Source organism: Chelon labrosus (assembly GCF_963514085.1).
Source record: "Chelon labrosus genome assembly, chromosome: 3".
Taxonomy (NCBI): Eukaryota; Metazoa; Chordata; class Actinopteri; order Mugiliformes; family Mugilidae; genus Chelon; species Chelon labrosus.
In genome coordinates, this window is record NC_140339.1 from 8205078 (window position 1) to 8226177 (window position 21100).

Genomic DNA, 21100 nt, shown 5'->3' on the forward strand with positions numbered 1-21100 from the left:
TGCTGGAACGGTGGACTCCTGGCGAGCAGGACTCTTTGGAGAGCTGCTATTGGGCTAAACAGACACAAGGAAAAGTTTGTCACGTAGGGAAAAATAAAACATTTTAGCCAAGAACTGCCTCGGGGTTTGTTCTACAAGTATATTAGGAATTGTACTTTTATATTTAAAGTACATTTATGTACCTGTTCGTCCTTAGCCCCCTCAAGGAAATGCCGTTTAGGACTTCCTGAGTCAAGGGGCGTGCTTAAAGATTCTTCAGGCTCCACGCCCTCACTGCTGCCTGGATCCTTAAGTTGAGAAAAACCAGGACATAGTCTGATGCTGACTCCTCAAAAAGGCTTCATGCTTCATCACGCTTGCAGTAAAAATTATTAGATCTAGTCAGTGACTGATCAAATTATGCCAAACCTTTGGCGGCAAGCATTTAAAAGAATATTTGACCTACTGTTCTTGCTTCAGATCATAAACTGAGTAAGCTGGGGCTTATTGTGTCTGATCAGACCAAGATAAAACTTAAGGGTATGGTGGATTTAACAAGTATTTAAAAATAGCGTTTAACAGTCTAAACTGACAAACTAAAACATGAAACACTAGAAACATCAAGTGGCGGCAGCTTCAATTGTTGGTAATTACCTGGACAAGATAGGGATGTGGTTTCCTAGGACACACCGGATACTGAACCATTGCCTGAGAAGATGGAGGGTTTGTCGACATGTTAGAATGACTTGGGGGACCATTTGCATTACTCCAATAACCACCGGCTCCTGGGTACGCTGAATAGCCGCCAGCATACCCATTTGCTGGGTAGCTATACCAGGACCCCTGGCTAGAGTAATTGCTATTAGGTGGAAATCCATGTGCTGCGTATGCTGAAATGAAAGTATAGAACGCTGAGTTAATAGCATATATCACAGGGATCTATAACAGGGTGTTTTCACAACTGTGACCTACTATTTCAACCTATTGCTGAGCCACTAAAGACGTCAGGGGAGGATTAATTACCACAAGAAGAAGGCAGTCAGCCAGAACCTGATATTTGGCCACCCTGTTGGAATTTGCTTGTTTAGTTAAACAGTGTAAAAGAATACTCACTTTGTGTTGAGCCTGTAGCCGTGTACGTCGACACCAATCTGGCATGTTCAGCTCTCACCTGGTTAAAAAATAAAATAAAATAATATAATTAGCTAGACATAATTACAAAGTTGGCACCAATTTACAGTGAGAAATAGATTTGTGGGTAGGTTCAGAGCACTCAAAACCTTTCTCTGGAGATTAGGTGGTTCACACTACCACTTTTACTTTTGGAGGTGGGTATCAGTGAAAACCATACGCTTCAATAGTTTCACCTTCTTATACCTCCCATTAGACACTTAAGACTTATTTGATTTAATTTACAGGGAGAATATTATGAACGTACAGTTTCCAGCAGACTCTCTGTGAGTTTCTTCGCTGACTCCAATCCCGCTGCGTTTGGGTGGCTGCAACACACAGAAGATAATTAACACTCAGCAAAAGACTAAAAGAGATTTACATGTAAAAACTCATAGAAGGCTGTTTCAGACACAAATGATCCAAAACTGAACCCTCACAAATATAAATACATTTTTGTTTATTTATTATAATCAAGGAAAGAACATCCTTCCTCACTTCCTATTCTCCTTCATTCAGAACAAACATACCTGATGTAGACGTAAAGCGGCTCAAAGGACTCTCGTTTTGACGCCTGTTCTATGTAGCCAGAACCTTTTCCCCTGAGGAAGACTCGAGCTCCCGTCTCCGTCTGGATGTGACTCAAGTACGAACCTCCTGGACCCTCGACCTTTTCATTGACGTTGAACGAAGGCAATGCCTGGTCCAGACCCACAAATATCTTTGTGTGGACAAAACTCTGGAAATATAGAGAGAAAAAAGATTTTAGGTTGTTCACTGAAAACAATAATAAGTTTGACTAGAAGCAGAAGAGTTTTTGTAAGCAGATGCAGTAATCCGAGGTTTTTCACTGTAGACCAGGGATGTTCTCTCTGCTACTTAATTTTGGAGGTGGGTATCAGTGAAGGCAATATAGTCTTCATTTGCCTCACTTTCTTAACCTCCACTTTTAAAGACCAGACTCAGACAAAATAAGAACTGAAATAGATTTTGAACATAGGCCACCATGTCCACATAGATATCTTAATACAACCCCTGTTTTTATTTTGAATTTGGAGTGTCATGATATGGTAGTCCCACTTAGAAAAGAGTTTATGTAACATCAAAATGAACAGTACATGATAACTTTTGGTATTCAAATGTCAGGAAAACCGTACACAGGTTTTACCACTGGTACTCGTCTGCTTACCCCTGAATGAGGAGCAGCGGGCCGGTGTCCCTGGCTTGGCACTGCATTGGCATTAGGCATCCGTGGTGCTGGAGTGGGAATGACCGGTCGGGGAGGTTGAGGATAGAGTGTGATTGGCGGCATGACCGGCACCTGTTGTCCTCCTGACGCCGCTGAGGCCCTCAAAACATCCTCAGAGATGATTTCTTTAATCCTGATCACAGCCTCTATGTTGCAGAATAAAGCAATATTTGGACGTGTGCTGTATACAATGCCATGTCACAAACACTTTTATGCATGACATCGGAAAAAGACAAGCCTGGAGCAGATACAAAGTACTACTTACTATTGACCTGGTCCTGGTTTTTCCCCATGACATGTAAATATAAAGGTCTTAGTCTAAAAGAAAGGAAACCAGAAATGTCAGAGGCAACACAGAACAACTGAACTCCTCCAAACATCAGTTCTTTTATCACATTATCACTCTAAAGCCTAATAATTCATATTAGGATGACTGATTACATTTATTGATAAGACAGTTATCACTATAATGCCAACAGTTGCAGGACATAGATTTTTAGAAGTGTTAACACATACCCTGCTGCTTTTCCCTTGTCAGCATCTGTCATGTAAAGACCTTTCGTTGAGACAACAGCTCCACTAAACTGTCGGATCTGAAAAAATGGTAATGAAAATTTGATAAAAGACGCTTTCAATAATATTTATTTTAGACTTTTATATTTGTGCACTTTTTTCCCTATTTTCTTAAAATAGTGTCAGCGGCAACTTTCCACTTACCTCCTCCTGTGTTTTGCCTTTAGTAAGAAGGTCCCTACAATTTAAAGGTACATCATTTATGTCAACCTCTGTAACCACCATCTCCTCTGCAATAGTTGACACAGGCGCACTCTGAGGGGTCTAAAACAAACATAATAAGGAAAAAATTTTAAGTCCTGAAGGTAGTGTAAAAACAGACATCAACAGTTAGATGACAGAGGTTTTCGAGATTGTTCACCTTTGCAAGTAATGGCGGAGGAGTCAAAAGCTTCCCTTTTGCCATTAGCATAGCGTTTATCTTAGCGGCCATTGCTGCAGCCATTTCAACCCCTCCCTGAGGCGCGGGCTTGTCTCCCGTTTCTGGTGTATGGGAAGCTGTGCTGTTTGAACCAGGTGTGCCCATGACTCCTGGTAAAGAGACAGGGTGGGCTGCATTTTCACGTCCCCTCTGCTGCCGTACATCCACACTCTGTTTAGGCTGGGCCGGCTGATCCCAACGGCTGGTTAAGCACCTGAAAGAATTAAAACAACAACAAAACATAACTTTCAACTAGACTTTTAGAAGTTTTGGTTTACTATGCTGTTTAGCAAGAAAAAAAAAAAAGTTCTCATTTTTAATTTGAAGATGTAAGATGTTTACTTAAGTTGTAGCACATAATGAGAACATCTAAAATGGCAACATCTTTGACTGTTTGATTCAACAATCACATCAGTGCTCTTCACAGTACATCATGTAATATTATGAGGGGATAAGGAAAGTTAAGCTTCTACATTATGTGTCTGTGGTCGAACAGTTTGTCTAGACACACGTACAACACGAGGGATTCAAAATCCAAACACTATTAAATTCGACATTGGTAACGTTTGAGGATCGATGTTTATTATAGCTTAGCTAAGCGTATGCAGCATTACTACACACACTTGGCACATACAGGATTTTGTTGTTTTAAGGGCTCTAGTGTGGTTTGATTAAACTAACACTATTCGCTTGTTTGTGACATATATATATACAGCCGAAACTCTCAGCTAAGCTAACAGCAGCTAAGCTAGATTTAACACACTGAAGCGAAGGCTGAGCTAGCTAATTCAGCTAGCTAACTCAGTAAGTTATGACACTATATTAAGAGATTTATTCAACCATATATCCACTTATATGTAAGAGGAATGTTGTGTTTAAGTATTATAATAACACAAACTCCGACCAGACAACTTGTAATGGCATTTTAGCCCAGAAAATTATCCCCCGTAGACTAACTGCTACTAGCAGGCCAGGATCCTGTATGCTAACTAGCGGTAACTGAGCTAACACATACGACAACATAGTTAGCGTTAGCTTAGCTGGCTAGCTTGCTGTTCGGTGAAAATATGCAGTGAGGCGTTAGCTCGACTTATTAAATTTCTATAAAACTCACAATACAAACGGACACTTACGGTGTTTGCCCAGTCATTCCTGAAGACATAGCACAACTCCACTAAATCAGCGGTGAAATTAAAACCGTTTCTGATATCGTTGTCGCTAAACGACCGTAGCCATCGGTCCGCTCTCTCTGCCGCCGGTGGGCGATTACTTTTGACGACTTGTCGCAAAGTCTGACTAAGGCGGAAGCTGAGCTGTTTTTACTGTTACGTAAACTGGCAGTGTATACTTGTTCATCATAACAAATTAAAGGTCATCTAGATCCATGTACACAAACCTGAGACAGGAATATTGATTTAATATTAACAAACTGATTTAATATTAATAATTAAACGTACTCTGCTCAAAACGTTATTTATAAAACACAACATCAGCCACATTATCATGGATGCAGTATTCCTGACCTTGTCTGTATCAGTCCTCTGATATTAGAAAGTTGAAACTCTTACCATGTACTGATAAGGTAGTTAGAAATCAAATTTTTCTAGCACATTTAGACAGAACATACTATCAGATTACAACATTAGTTGCCACTGATTGTGAATGGATTGTAATAGTTCTGCTTATGTGTTTATTTACTGCATAGCTACATATCAGAAACTGTATATTACTTCATTTTGGTGCCTGAATTCTTAATTGGAGTTTCGTTTAAAGTTAAAAATATATGTATAATACTGTCCCTGAGGCAGCTCACCCTCATGCAGTTCTTTTCTGAATTTTGCAAACAATGGAATAAACTAACAAAAAAGAAACCCCACGCAGTGTGACTTATTGGCTCTTGACTTCCAAGACAAGAAAGATGTTGTAAGTTGCCGCGTTGTCTGCAGCAGGCAGCGATGATAAACCTTGCAGGGATGAGGTTGTGGTGGATAGATGGGTTGACACAGTCTTTTAGACACGGTACAGCATTGTTTATTTTCCACTTCCTACCAACATCGAGCACTGTCTTCTTATAACCGTGACCACAATTGTTTCTTAACTTCAATTAGGTTGTTTCATTTATTTATTTTTTTAAACCAGGCCAGGAAACCTAAATAGTTTTTGTGCCCAAAGCAACCTTGAATTGGAGAGTATGTAACTTCTGGATGAAGAAATGAGACATTCTTTAAGCATTTTACCTATGTGAAAACAATGGTGTGGGTACAGACACATGTGCTTAACCAAAGTTATGTATATGCCAGCTCAAAATTGTGGCTCATTTATGTAACTGTCTTTTGTAACTGTTCGAAAGGCAGAGATAAATGATGTTACCTCGCCGTTGGGAGTGCTGGATCAAAAAACTTGTGAGGATGAGGAATAGCAACAGTCCATTTACGCTGCACAATGTTCTTTCAGAAAAAAAAAAAAATTGTTTTGAATACTTTATATGAGAAATGCAGTGATGTGGAAGAGTACAGCTGTTCCTACGGCTTGTCCCCAACGCAGTACAAGTACCTGGAAGAAGAATCTCAGCACTTTAACTGTAGGTGTATTTGATGTCCAAGCCGGAGTCTCATCCTCCCGGTATGTGTGACGTGACATCTGCCTCCACTCAAAAAACCTCAGAAAAAAATTCATTTAAACTAGGTAATTTCTTATCTCTAAAAATGAATATAACTCGAAGCAAAATAAGTAACCTAAAGAGGTATTTAGAGAGCTTGACAAACTATTCACTGCAAACTGCAAAAATTCAATACCTTATAAGGCCAATAAAGAATTAATGAAAAAGGACAGAAAGGTAACGGGTAAGAGGGAAGACATTGAATTGTGTCAGGAATTAGACGGCAAACATATAATCGTCATTATTTTATTTTTCATTGAATAGTTTCTAATTTTTTTTCCGTGCCTTCAGACCAAAATGTGAATCAGAAGGAACAAACAAATCCCCTGATTGAGTGTACAATTCTTTCATAAGAGAGAAACAAAGATAATTGTGGTCAATACTTCTCATCGACCACCATTTGCTTAGCTGTTATGGTGTTTATATACTGTTTAAAGAGGAAATATTCTTAATAAGCAACAATCTTTAACATATATTAGTATCCTAATCTGAATCCAACCTTGAACAAAAAGCTGTTCCCTGGGTCTGTGTATAAGGATGTTGGACAAGCGGCCAAAATAGAAAGATGTTTGATCATAAATCAATGCAAGCTGGCCTCTAGGAGACCGCTCGAAGACAGTGATAGACAACTCTGCGATCCACATCCTTCTCTAACCATTTAGTTCTCTGTATACGTGCTCTGCGTGACCGTCCCATTCACAGGTATTCAGATAGCTATAATGGTTGATCTCATTTGCTGCAAATCCAGTGTAAAATTCATTGTCTATAAAAATATTGAGATTTACTTGAACATAACCTTCTGACTATGTTTATAATAAAAACTCCAGATGTCTGTTGCAGTTGCACAGTGGGATGTACTGTATAAATATTGTATAAAATAAGGCAGTCTTTTCAGTAGGATAAACCAGATACAAAAATTTCTGGGAGAAAAAATTTTCAAGTCCAAAATGTTTTCACATATTTCTGCTGTTGTCAAATGTCAAGCGGTTTACAGCATTAAACCAAGAGTAAGGGATTGTTGCAACAATGAATACACCCACGCACTCACGCCAACAACCAAAACACACCCACGCATACACACACACACACACACACACACACACAAACACTCGCGCACACAGACAAACTCCTGATGATCAACGATAACAGCTTATTCTCCAATGCAACATCCCATCCCTGGACAAATCACTGAGACGTAGACATTTCTAATATTGTTTACAGTGCAATACAAAAGTGTTCATTCAAACTGGTACTGTACTTTTGATAAGAAAATAAAAATGTTTAACATGGTAATGCTTCATATGAATAATAATTGTGATTTTTTTTTGAGAGTTATAGTAGTAGTTGTCATCATTAGCTTTGGCTTTGCTCTCGCTTTTTTAAGTTCAAATTGTTCTTGTTTGTCTAGTAATTCGTGGATGAATTTTAATATAGAAAATATGGAACATTTAAGAAAACAATTAACATACCAAATCATCTGTAATTAGATACCTATGATCATGATGTTGAGGTTTTTGTCTCTCGGCAGTGGCCTTAAATGAAGGTCCACTCCCCGACCCACAAAGAAAGCATCCCCGTCTTATGTCTGTCGTGACAGCTACGTGTCAACTTGGATGTGTTTCTGAAGGACACATGAAAATATTGCCCAAAAACAAACAATCAAACAAACAAAAACAAAACAAAAAAAAAAAAAGCAGTGGAGTGTTCTTTCATAGTGTGGCCTCCAGGGACAGAAGGAGTCTTCCCGTCTTGTCGCGAGCACAGGGATGGAGGTCAAAAGTGATAATATGGCCTGATGTGGATTAGACACCTTCATATGCAGACCACACTTCCATCCACTCCTTCAGTAAACAAGCAGTTTTTTACTCATACCACATGGAGCGCCCACATGGTAACCAGGGGACGGATGCTTTGCCAGGAGGACCTGTGAGGACCCTCTCTCAGTCATGTCACTTGACCAGCTACACTGTGAATGCCTGAGAGGCATGAGGAGTTAATAAGGATGCTGCGTGTCTGTGTCAGTTTGTCGCAGTTCTCATCTGACCGGTTTGTAAAGCCAACAACGTTACTGCTCCAACTGCCCGTCAGGGAGTCCTTCTGTGGTTTCTGGGTGGACGGACAAGTGGACGCTCGGCGTGCTACAGAAGCAGGAGAGTGAGGGCGAGGAGGCCCTTTAGCTGGCTGGACTGGCAGGGAGAGAGAGACAGATGCCCCAGCAGGAGAGAGGAGGTCTGGCCCAGACTGCAGAGTCCCGGGACCGAACGCTGCAGCACCTACTCTGGAGGTGGTCGCAGGCTGTGCAGCTTCCTCTCGTCCAGGCCTTTCCAGTACTTGAAGTTGTTGTCCAAGTGCTGCATAAGATTGGGGAGGTCTGCAAAAGCTGGAGAGAAGACAAACTAGCTGAGACTTCATCTTATTTACTTACGTTTGAGAAAAAGCTGACTCTCACACTTTAACAAGATAACTGGTGATACCAAAAACCCAAATTCCCAATGCTAATGTGATACCACTAAACTCGTATCTACACATCTCCCTGTATCAAATTATTCATTCCTTATAAAATAACACAAAGCCAGGGATTGTTGTGGCACGCAGGAACTGACCTGAAGTGTGTTAAAGCTTGCTGTATTAAATAATATATACAGTTTTAATGTTTCTAAATATTACTAAACATCACATTTTCTGCAGCGAATGGTATTCAGGTTTATTGTTGCTTCCTACGTGTCTCTAGTGTGCAGTCTTACCATCCCATGCGTCAAACATGTCCGTAATGAAGTAGTCTATGAAGGAAATCTGGGACTTTGGGATGCTACAAGTGTTTCTGTCAAACACAGGCATAACCACCGGCAGACCTTGCCTCTTCTCCTCATCCGTCTGCACCAGAGACGGAAGTTACAATCAATACATGAAACACAACAACACCACGAACGCGAGTGTAATTATTACTTTTTTAATTTTCAATTACCTGTGCAAAATACTCCTCTGAGATGCGTCCGGCCCATTCTATACAGAGCTCCTGAGGCCTGCATGGATTGGAGATGTCTGCACACTTAATCAGCATCCGCTTGACAAGGATGCGATTCTCGGGGGAAGTCAGAATACTTTTGGCGGACTCCTCATCATTGTTTCCCTAAAAAAAAAGAGAGAAAACTAAAAATTACTGGTTGTGTATGTACAGTCCATAAAAAATAAGGGCGATAAAGTGAGGCTCGAGCAGCTGATAAACCCTTTCTTTATGGAGTATATAGTCAGAGTAACACTTACATGTTAATGAGTGCAACAGGTTTCATGAAGTCAAATGATTCACTACTTAAAGTTTAACAATTTAATTCATTAAAAGGTACGTAAAGCAAAAATGAAGGCCTGTTGTGCTGAGCCAGAATGAGGCTACTTGCATTATAGATCTAGTCTCGAGGTTAACTGTACTATTAAATGATGACGTGTAAGTGACACAATTGTCTTTTTATTAACTGAACCAGTCCTTTTTCATAACACCAAAAACCCATATGGGTCTGAAACCATTTATTGGTACCATTCCTGCCTTTAAAAGGCAAGACAACTTTTAAATGTCTGCGTTAAGCATTCCACACACGGACGAGAAAGATGGTACCGAGTTGTAAAATTCTCTCCCCACAAAGATATCTGTGCCCAGGCAACAACAGGCTGCAAGCCCCCTGAACCAGCACCATCGTCCCTAAAGCTCTTAAACTATTGTGGCTTGAACAGCGCTAAAGAGTACGACTGAGTGACGTTTGTCATACGATGTGTCCTCTGTTCACAGACACAGGCAAATTCAGGACTGTTTCTACACGGGTACGAAACAGAATTAAATTTTTAATCTCACCCCATTCTCCTCCAGAGCAGCCAGAGGCTTGTTGATGCTGTTGACAAACTTGTTGACGTGTTCAAAGTGTTTGGTCATCTCAGTTGCGAGCACCATATCAATGATGGCCTGTCGTAATGTTCGATACTCATTCCTATAGAGGGAGACGGAGAGAGAGAGAGAGAGATCAGATGGATGAAAACAGAGAAAGTGAGATGACAGTGTGGTAAATAACATGGAAACCCGTGTGAACAGCCCCCCCTCCCACCCCATCCGAAGGCAGTGACAGTGGCGATGAATGGATGCTTTGTTTCACCTTCCCCCTCCGAGGGGACCAGTACATGTGAGCTATTCTGTTTTGGGACTCAAATCACATTACTACCCTGATGCTCTATGCTTTCAACACACACACACACACTTTATTACAATATTACTTTCATCGACTCGTATGCAGACTTTGCTTATCTGCTGCGATGCTCCAGTTCATGTTGTCTCCCGAAGAATTTTCATACATAAAAATGTGATTTGTCTTAATCTCACTTGTTGATATATTAGAAGACATTTGTTGACCTAACAAGCCAATTATTATTTTTTTTCATTCCACTGGGTTCCTAGTTTAATCATTTGAATTACACAAAAGTCATCTAATGACTTTCATTTAATTAGAAATAAATTAAAGGAACCCTGCAGCCAAAAATAGAAAGTCATAAGAACATTTTTTTTTTTTTTTTAGCTCTTTCGGAGGCACAGATATATTTATAGTATTTAAAGCATTTTAGCACAGGAGAACGGTTAAACGAATCTCCCACCTTTCTATGTTTTTAAAGATGTTGCACTTGTCGTCTCTCGTGGTGATTTGGAAGGCCAGCGCGGCGTGGTGACTCTCCAGCACGGCCGTGTCGTTGTAGAGGATGGCTAACTCGCTCCCCGCGTTGCACAGGAAGCTGTTGGTGCGGCCCGGGTGGTCCACGTCGTGCACGGTAGCAGCAATCAGGGCAGCAACCTCGTCAATGGGATCCAAACTTTGCTGTAGCGACACAACCAAAAAAAAATAAATAACGGTATAAATATCCAACTGAACAAACTGTTTGTCATTAAAGTAAAAGCATGGTGTATTACAACCCTAGTCTTGATATTGTCTGGTGAAGAGCGTCCAAATTTGTCTGTAGGCTGAATCAAGAAGTACCACTACACCGTGGAGAACAGTGGTGATTTATAAATATGATAATAACATTTAATATTCATCAATTTAACTTTCCTGTGGAACCAAAAACATGTAACTGACTAATGTCACCCAGGTGTACTGACACTCCTTAATGTTGTTGAATTTATTCTAATTTAGATTTTGTTTTAAAACTCGTTCTCGCAACAGACCCCACACACCTGGGCCATGGACTGTTTGTACCTCTTCCTTCACGGAAAAGGTAAAGAAACATCAAAACCACAACCAACAGACTGAGAGACAGCTTCTTCCCCAGAGCTGTGAAGTCAATCGACCCCCCCTCCTTCCTGCACACACACACACACACTCAACCCTCCCCCCTGACCCCACCCACCCCCCGGCATGGACACTTTACTTTACAATCACATGCACTGTGTGTTTACAAGGATTGCTGCTAACTATTCATTCCTATGTATATATTTGTACAGCCATATTTTTACTTTTTATCTTATTTTATTCTTATTGTTAAAAATGTTTTGCCTATTCCATTGTCTTTTTATATTGCACTATTTAAGCCAGGAGCTACCGCACAAAATTTCGTTATGTTCTCACATAATGACAAGAAAGGATTCTTGATTCTTATTAACATATGCAACTGAGCACATAGGGAAAAAAAAGCTCCACTCAAACACTAGAGGCCATTGCTTGCAGGGTCGCTTGTGTCACAGGATTTTTAAATATCAAAAAAAAATCCCTCATTTTCTAATTGATTTGCAACATAACAGACGTGCTAACCTGTGTGCAAAGTTCCAGGGATTCCTTAATCTTTCGGTGATGTAACCTCCCAGTTCACCAGCTAAGCCAATGAAAGATCACTCCACCGAGATCAGAAATAGATGGTTTGGTAATCAGCTTAACCAGCGCAGTGTCCTCACCGGTTACTGAGCCACTGACACACTTGGGCAAAACACTGTCTTTCTAAGATAGAGTCGGCACAGACGGAGCACTTGACAACCAAGAGAGCCGTGCAAGAGAGCTGAAAACATGCAGCGTCTAGATATTGCAGGGGCTCGGATGGCAGCCCCTAACACATGTTAAGCTTGAAGTAAGAATGCTGAACTTCAAGAACATTTAAATATCCACCTGAAATTTCACATGAAGTTTCTGTAGTCATTTTTTTTTAATTCTTCCATAAATCAAACATGTGCAGAAAGTTCATGCATTTCAGACACACTCGTTTCAGTCGCTGATTTACCTTAACCCTCTCCTTGCAGAGGAAATACGCCGTCGCGTGCAACACATCCGCCGCATGGCTAGAGTTGTGGTAGGAGTTACTGGAGTGGTAGTTAGCTTCAATCACTTGTAGCCAGGAGCGCAGAGTGGCTTCAGGGCAGTTTAGGAACTCGCAGACCCCAAAGCGGGAGAAGATCTTCAGACCCAAGTAGGTCAAAGGCCTGCAGGAGGATTCAGCATGACAGTTTAATACAAGCTCTCCCCTAAATGTCCCCTAAATGTGTTGTTGTCTTACCGTTTCAGGGTTGCAGCCTCCAAGTTGAAGATGTCAAAGTCCCAAGAGTCCTCGTTCTCCATGGTCTGGGCGATACGAGGGGGGATGTCATTTAACGACAGAGGAGTTGTCAGGTGACTGGGGAGATGGTGGGGCTCTGTGAGCAAAAAAAAAAAAGAAAAAGAAAGAGAGAAGGAATTCAGACCTCTGGCTGAACCACGGGAAGAAAGAAATGATGCTTGTGTTTAATAAGGACGAATCTGGAAACCGTAAAACTAAAAAGGTGCAACGTGACCCTTCATGTCAAAGCCTGCTGTGTGCTTTATATAAACTCACGTTTTGTGGAGAAGATGTATTCATTTCCTGACAATCTGCGTAAACCATCCTGTGAACAATAAAAAAAAAAAAAAGAAAAAGAAAGAAAGTTTCAGGGACTGAGGAAATGTAGAGGAAGTACAAGAAACTGACTGTATAAACACAATTAATAAATCCAGCATTCATCATTTTCAGTCCCACACGGAGTTCAAGTCGGTGTCTGGAGCACGGCGATCGCCTCAAAATAAATTGGACGGAGAAATTGTTTGGAAACTTTGGATTTAGGAGGCATTTACTCGAAAATCAGATCTAATGTGAAGCGGAGGCCACGAGGAGACAGATCTGAACATCTGCATTGACCATCACAGATGTTTCAATGACTCATAAAAATAAGAGAAATGCCAGATCTGATTAGATCCGCTAACTCGTGTTTTTTTATTTTATTTTTTATTTTTTTGTCATTTGAAAAAGAGGTTGATGTTGGCTATATCTCAGTTTTACTCAAAAAAACGCGCAGAAGCAAATGCACTTCAAAAAACACAACAGGAATAAGAAGATAACATACAAAGATCATCCTGATTTACCGTATTAACGCCTTTGCGAGTGTCCTTCCATCACATACGACTGAACTGACGTAGTAATGAAACCAACACGCAGTTCAAAACATAATTACCACGTCCACCAGCTGTGACGATCGCGACGGATACGTCACCGTTAGAATTAATGCCCGTATGTCAGAAAAATCTACAGCGAATTATTTCATTAACACATTTGTCTTCCTCTGGGCCTTGCAGCACGCTGTGAGAGCAAACGGGGCTCATCAGAGGGGGAACACTTCATCACCCAAATAATCAAACATGAGGTGAGAAGTGTAATGATCCAGCTCTTCTGGGGCCGTGTTAAGTATTTAAACGGGCAAATGTTTTAACAGTGGCTGAAATCACATTTTTGCACCGGAATTTTGTTTTTCATTTTTATTTCTCTTTTCAATTAAAATTATTTTTAGTTCATTTCCAGAGCGGAATTTCTCTTTTCAGTGCAGTTTTTATTGTTCAGAATTTTTATTTTTATTTTATTTATTATTATTATTATTATTTGTTTTTTATATAATATGAGGAGATTTTTAAGACGTTTAGGATAACAATAGAAACCCAGCACCTTATGGAGGCAGCTGTCTCATGTAGACATGCCAGACTTAATTGAAATACCATAAAAGCAAAAATAAAGATTAAAATAATAGAAATAAAGACATTTCCTCTATATATTTTTATTATAGAGGAGTTCACAATATTCACAATATTGCCAGATAGATTTTATTCTAAACTCAGTCAACTAAAATAGTATGTCACCTCGTTTTAGTTCTAAGTTTTGTTTATAATAATAATAATGTTTTTGTGCCCGCTTTCATATTCCCCAGACGATTTAAGACAGTTATCCGTCGACTTTTCCCAAGAAGAAGTGCATCACTATTGAAACTGTGGCGATAGTGTTGTACATGAGCATGCTAGCACTATCACTGCGAATGTTAGCATGCTGATGCTAGCATTCGGCTAAAAGCTCACAGGGCCACCAGCATCTTAATCTAGTTTTATGTCAATGCATTTCCCAGAGGCCAGTTAAAATCTTATAATATAATACTAACTAACTGTATTAAGAATAAACAGGAAATGAAAAGACTATGAGAATTAACATCGTGAGCGTTAGCGCTATACAAACGACCGTCATGTGTTACCCAGTCATTCTGGTGCTAAGTCATATACTGTATATATTTATATTGGGCTGTAAGTGAGTAATGGGCGTGTGTCACAGAGTGAAATGTTTACTTCACACGTGAAAAAGGAAGAGGAGACTGGCTCATCTTTGACCCGAGCATTGTCTCATGGTGGCGCTGCCCCTGTACACACTGGCTATTTTAAGACCTTCTCCCCAGGAAGATGACAGCTCGTCTCTTCATTCTCACCGGGTCTTCTGAGTTCAGACCCAGCTCACCTTCACCGTGACCGGCCACTTCTTAAACCAATGCACCAAATATAAATAAATAAATAAATAAATAAATAATTATATCCCCTAAATCCAGACAAACAGCCATTCCCCCAGTCTCTATCATTTACGCAGAACAAATGTTTCTGGTGAAGGACTAACACCTCAAATGTTTCCACGGCGTACATGTATAAGTAAAGCAATGCTTATTCATCTGATTCAAAGAACAGGATGTTTCCAGGCCTGTGGAGTCAAGAGGAAAAGGTTCATGTGAGTGTGACTGTGTGCAGAGAGAGAGAGAGAGAGAGAGAGAGAGAGAAAGGGAGGGAGAGGGGGGAGAAAGAAAGGGTGGGGTGGGCTTTCCTCTCCAGCCTACAGGAGCACAAAGGACAATCTAACACTTCCTCTGGGGTTGTTGCCAAGACTGCCAACTTGGCACTCTTTCTACTTCTGTTCTTCACCACTGCTGTCTGTTAATCTCTCTCCCTCCCTCCCTCCACCAAAAAAATGAACAGAAATCAAAAAACAAAAAGGTCCACACGCAAGAACGCTCCCCGGTCCTTTAAATTCAACACGTCACAGGCCGTCACAGACGTTCCGCTCTGTGGATATTCCAGCGCTATCATAAAGGAGTTGTCTCACACGTAATGGAAGGAAGCTGTTTGGGTGTTTCAGGCTCCTTCAAGGCCGTTTACGCTCTAAAGGATGTGGCGCTTACCGTCATCAGCCCTCCCACGAGGTCATTTGTGTGGGGATCTTCATCCTTGGTGCCCAGCTGCGGGGAGTAGAGCTCAGTGGTCCTCAGGATCTCTAGTACCCGATCCAAGGCCTCTGCCACGGGCATGGGACTGCTTTCCTGCGCTGCATTGATGATGTTGATTACCTGGTTGATAAAAAGGAGAGAAGCTATTGTCGTCACAATCATCATCATTGGATTTGTTGCGGCTTTTGTAGAAAATGCATGCATGTAGAAGAGCAAACGCTGAATATAGTTAATGATATTCACTGGACAAGAATTTAAAAGACCAATAAAAGAGAGAAAACGTTTCACATATGTACACATTTAGCCAGTCCCCACTTTATTTGGGTCATCTCAAAGCCTCTGGGTCCAGACGACAAAGGCTCTGCTGTCCCCTGCAGTTTTAGCCATACACACTTTACAAAAGGGACAAAAAGGTCATGAATACAGTTGGACACTGCTGGGAAAATTACATATTTTGTTTTTTCTGTGTTGCAAAGAAAAAAAAAAAAAACAGCCATTGCAATCAACACGTTAAACGAAAGATATTATAAATACGAATGCATTTTTCATTTCATAAACCTCCAATAGTTGGCATGTGAACACACAAGGGGCACCTTGCGGTAACAATAGGCTCTTCTAAGCAGTAGACCAATAAAGCAAATGAAGTACTTCCAGCTCACTATTTCTATTCTGTCTGCAAAGTCATAAAAAAAAATAGGCAATTGTTCTTAATTGTAACTGTGAAAGTCAAGGCTAGATCTGGGGGGGCAAAGAAAACGTCCAGATAAAACTGGACATCTTCTGGAAAAATCATGTCAGTGCCAAAAGAGCAGCAGGAAAGTTGTGCTGTGCAGTAATGAATACAGACTCATCATGACTCCATCATAAAAGTTAACATCCTGATAAACATTTTAGGAAGACATGATGTCAAAATCTTTACCAGAGGCATGTTTGCAGAAAAAAAGGGAGCAGCATTTCACACTTTAACACCAGCCGTTAAGCAGAAATACTCTCCTTTCGGGTTGCGTGGCAGCCAGTGGTACAGAAAACAGTTTAAGATTGATTTAGAAGAGGGAGTGGAATAAAGCAATCAGCAAAATCCTGGACAAGAAAGCGAAGAGTCTGGCTTCCATGACGTGAAACGAGCCAAATCAAGATTCCAAAGCTGCCTCAGGATCCTTGTGTTACTTTAAGACACACAAGCTGATGTTTTTGAAATGGCCTTCGGTCCCCTGACTAGAACATCACTGAAAATCTGAAGGTTGATCCCAAACAAGCTGTGCGTGCAAGACAGCCTAAAAATACCTCAAAACCTGAAGTGATCTGCAAAGGAGAGTGGCTGCAAAGTGTCATTTTTTTATCGTTGCTTGCAGCGGAGGCGGAATTGACTTCTTTTTCATTTCATATGTAATATGTAAGTTTGTGGTTTTGTTCCCATAAAACTGTGAAGCAACAAAGCAAAAATCAATCCCAAAACATACTGGAAGCCAGAGGAAAGAGGCTAAAGCATTTGCAGTGTGGTCTTAATTCTGCACTTTCTCGCCGAGGGCTACGAGATCAATATCACACATATCTGCCCATTTATTATTAAGTTGCTGTGGGGAGATGGTTTGGTCAGTCCATTTACCAGAACCAACAGAAACCTAAAAGTAAAAGTGACGATTTGTGGTTAGATCCTCTTTTATCTCAGGGTAATTAGCTACTGCTAGAAGGATTTTTTTTACACATATTTTGCAGCTAACCCGCTGCTGACTCCATCGTCATAATGAAAGGATGTATACAATATATTCCTAATTAAACTCTCAGCAAGATATAATAGTATATTATCAAATTATCTCTTAAAGAGGCCTTACAGCAATCTTTACATGAGATACAGGGATGCAAAATGGACTGTGCATCTCTAAAATGAATAAAAGCGGAACGCTAAAGGCACAACTAACAATGAACACCTTTAGCAGGGACAGAGAGCATGTGCAAGAACACAAGTTCTAGCTAATTCACTTACACACATATACACACAGTACCAGCAGTTCTATCGGCGCTTTATTCTGGAGAGGATGACGCCTACAGGGACTGACTGCACAGTCAAATGATACAGCAGAGGAACTGCAGTGTGTCATATGACCCCTCCCTGGGGACTTTCTCTGTTTCCGACTATCCAGGCTGCAGACTGCATAAACCACCGAAACAGCAGGTCATTCTGGTCCAACATACTTTCCTGTCTTGTGCATGAAATGTGGCATTTTATCAGCCTATCTCCTCTTGACATGATGTGCGTGACCTCTAAACTCGGCGCTCGTAGCTTGTACAAAAAGCGCTCATGGCAGTTGCGGCAGTTGTACAATCCAAGAGTTCAGTCATGAGATACGAAACATCAGTACAGATTGCTAATCATATGATGGAGGCAAGGAGGGGACCACGGGGGAGGAAATTAACCCACCTTGGTGATGGGTGCCTCTATGGTCATGGAGTGGATTCGGGCCATTGATGAGTGTCTTCGCTGTGAGCTCCCTGGCAGGATTACAAAACAAAACAAAAACATAGTAATTTGAGTTAACACAGGTCCGAAGGGGCAACGGGTTTTAAAAACAAGTTAAGCCGCAGTTTTCCAACCACTTTCTAATTAGTGTGTTTGTTTCCAATCAACACTTGATGCAAACAGACAACTGGGAAGGTTTCATAAGCTGACAACAAAACGCCCAGAGTTTCCATCATCTATCTCCCTTCACTCTCACCATCGCTCCCCCGAGACGTTGTGGATCTTACGTCCAGAGAGCCTTTCCTCCGGTCTTTGTGCTTACTGGATTGTATGTCTGGGGAGAAAAGAAAAATCACCTTAAATTAACACACGCACACAAACAAAGTTCAGGTTCAGTGGCGAGGTCGACTTTGGCCCCATATCACAATGCTCCTTTTTTCCTAATCTCCCATAACTCTCTAATTCTGTGGTTTTTGTTTTAAGTTTGCACAAAGTTGGGAGCAAAAGATGCAAAAGTGAGCCTGAACACAGAGCAGGAAGGGAAATCTAATCTATGCGGGGGAACATCAGTCAATTCAACGAAAGAAACTGAAGATAATATGATCTGTGCTGAACAAAAAATATTACCTAAAAAAAAAAAAATACAGCAAGTCCATGTCACAATGCTTTTGGAAATCTTTAAAAACTGGTTTAAAAACAAAACATCTGGATGCTGTGGTGTTTTATAAAGGTTTCTCACGCACCGCTACAGAGCTGATTTACGAGTGACTTTTTCCAGTATTATTTCACAGCAGCACAAATGTGCATATGCTTAAAAAAAAAACAAAAAAACAAAATAAAACATACAGCATGTGTGAAAACATGTCACTCGCTATTTTCGTGAAGATTATTGATTTTGAGTAATTTGGGGTCAACATTCGTCCATTAGAGATAGATCAGATTTTGGCTGAACAGAAAATACCTTTGGACGTCGTCCACCTATTCTTGATTTTGGCCGTTCAGTGGAGCTTTCATGGAATTTGATGACAATAAGAACATTTCTTTTAAAAAATCTTGCCAGATCGCTATTGTAAAGGTCATTTCGTTTTTTGTTTTTTTTTGGTATTTTTTACTTAATCGACTCATTTGTAAATTAAGTTTCTTTATTTTTGACTTTAATACCGTTTATGCAATTTGGTTTTGTGCAAACAAAAGTAGTCACAGAAGGGAGGAGGAAATATTTCATTGTTTCTACGTCTGAGTAGGCAGACGCAGTCACTGCTCAGGATTATGAGCAAAAATGTCAAAAAACATGGAGCATTTTCTTTTAATTTCTACATGCAATCAGACAAGATAGCACACAATTAAGACACTAACAAGTGTAACAACTCGGACTAAATAAAGACATAAAATGAAACAGGGGAAAGCGGTTTGGTAGGGGTTTTTTTCCCCATAACTCTAGAGGCACAATCAGCCTTTAGAGTCTTTAATCAGACGACCTAGAAAACGTAGGGGTGTTGCACAAGATTTAGTGTGAAATATACCGTGCTGGAACACGGCGTAACGCTTCATAAACAAAAAGCGAAATTTCAAAACTGCTTCTTTTCAGAGAGCTGGTGAAAGTACGCCAGCACAGGAGAGATATGATCCCTGTTTTGTTTGCCTGTCAGAAGTCGAGTCGCTGCATTTTGAAATCAGTCGCAGCTGTGAATTGGCTTTCCAGTATTCCACAATACAACAAGGAACAATGGTCCGGTTCAGCAGATAAAAGGTCTATATAACTTTTTTTATTTTTTTCAAGGTCAACAAAAGATATAATTCATGTCTTTTGTGACATTTCCTCAGCTAGATAAAGCAGGATTGGACTCTGTGTTAGTCTACCGTTTAAAAGTTGGGACACGATTAAAGAGAACAATGATTTTCTGGCATGGCGCGATACATTTCCAAAATCTCAGGTTTCAGGTTTCCAAATGTCCCAAATGTCTAAAGTGTAATCCAGCATGTATTTGGTGTCTGCAAACAATCAGCTAATATTAGTGAAGTGTATCACCTACACAAATCACAAGTGACACTCTCTTGGAAGGAACCTCCATCACTAATGCTGGTAAACCCATGGCCGAGAAGTCTAGTGAGCATTTTTAATGGAGCAGAAAGAATTTTAGGCTGGATCTCACCTGTCTGAGACTCTGCCTGCACACGTTCACTGGATTTATCACTCTGCACGGACAAAGTAGAGAAAAGCAAATTGGTACATGGAAGCAGGGAGATCATTTCATTCATTGTTAATCACCAAAATTAGAAAAACCTCTCACCTTATTATTATCATTTAAAGGCCTGTTGATAGACACATAGTGTCTGATTTTTCTGTGAACGACAAAAGTGCATTAGTACATCAGAACGTGTACATTATTCATTCATATATTATCCAGTCACTGGAAAGGAAGGTAATTCACTTGCAGCGGGACAGAATGAGCTCCTTGAACATACTATCACTCACCCTCCCTGTCCAATTACAGGTGTGATCTTCACATTTTGCTGAATGCTGTCTCCATTCTTCTTTTTGGCATAATAAATCCCCTGCCACTCCTGGAACATAACAAGACCGAGATACATATAAGGTACGGACGTGGGAACGTGTTTAGTAGCGTATTTATCACAGAAAACAGCAAAATAAGACTTGAAAAGGGCCAAACTGTAAGTGCGCGTGATGTTGGTGCTACAGGTTTGGCGGGTCAGAGTGTTTCAGAGAGAAACCGCAACTGGCTTTAATGGTTTGGGGGAACGCTCCTGGATTCCAGCGCGCTTTGTTTCATGTCCCCACGCCTACGGACTGCTTTAGCAGCTTTAAAGGACCTGTCCCGCTGTTAGCCCGTCTGGGTCTGACCTTCGCTCCCTGTGTAGTAAGATTACAGCACAGCCATCAACCGCTGTCCTTATGAACATGAAACGGAACAGCTGGACGGCCGGTGGTGCAGACTCACTGCACACGTCGATGCATGTGCACGCATGCACAAGGGAATATCAACAATAGTAGTCCAGTAACAAACGGAATAAAAATGCCT

At 40.7% G+C, this 21100-nt stretch overlaps 2 protein-coding genes across 2 annotated transcripts in view; both read right to left on the reverse strand.

Annotated features, from left to right (window-relative positions):
* LOC311486121 (KH homology domain-containing protein 4-like) overlaps window positions 1-4777 on the reverse strand; it is a 6271-nt gene extending 1494 nt beyond the window's left edge. Inside the window, exons 1-12 of the mRNA XM_084541883.1 lie at window positions 4526-4777; window positions 3333-3606; window positions 3116-3235; window positions 2915-2991; window positions 2664-2716; window positions 2339-2544; window positions 1680-1888; window positions 1418-1478; window positions 1093-1150; window positions 634-869; window positions 183-287; window positions 4-54 (exon numbers count right to left, since the gene is read on the reverse strand). Of these exons, the coding sequence (XP_084398009.1) occupies window positions 4-54; window positions 183-287; window positions 634-869; window positions 1093-1150; window positions 1418-1478; window positions 1680-1888; window positions 2339-2544; window positions 2664-2716; window positions 2915-2991; window positions 3116-3235; window positions 3333-3606; window positions 4526-4554 (1479 nt within the window). The 5' untranslated portion in view covers window positions 4555-4777. The remainder of the gene's footprint in view (window positions 1-3; window positions 55-182; window positions 288-633; window positions 870-1092; window positions 1151-1417; window positions 1479-1679; window positions 1889-2338; window positions 2545-2663; window positions 2717-2914; window positions 2992-3115; window positions 3236-3332; window positions 3607-4525) is intronic.
* Window positions 4778-5619: 842 nt separating this feature from the next.
* Window positions 5620-21100, reverse strand: part of pde8a (phosphodiesterase 8A) — a 44430-nt gene continuing 28949 nt past the window's right edge. The window contains exons 9-22 of the mRNA XM_084541247.1: window positions 20536-20624; window positions 20351-20402; window positions 20213-20255; window positions 18316-18393; window positions 18021-18091; window positions 15557-15721; window positions 12880-12928; window positions 12565-12700; window positions 12292-12490; window positions 10684-10901; window positions 9896-10028; window positions 9017-9181; window positions 8796-8925; window positions 5620-8431 (exon numbers count right to left, since the gene is read on the reverse strand). Of these exons, the coding sequence (XP_084397373.1) occupies window positions 8325-8431; window positions 8796-8925; window positions 9017-9181; window positions 9896-10028; window positions 10684-10901; window positions 12292-12490; window positions 12565-12700; window positions 12880-12928; window positions 15557-15721; window positions 18021-18091; window positions 18316-18393; window positions 20213-20255; window positions 20351-20402; window positions 20536-20624 (1635 nt within the window). The 3' untranslated portion in view covers window positions 5620-8324. The remainder of the gene's footprint in view (window positions 8432-8795; window positions 8926-9016; window positions 9182-9895; window positions 10029-10683; window positions 10902-12291; window positions 12491-12564; window positions 12701-12879; window positions 12929-15556; window positions 15722-18020; window positions 18092-18315; window positions 18394-20212; window positions 20256-20350; window positions 20403-20535; window positions 20625-21100) is intronic.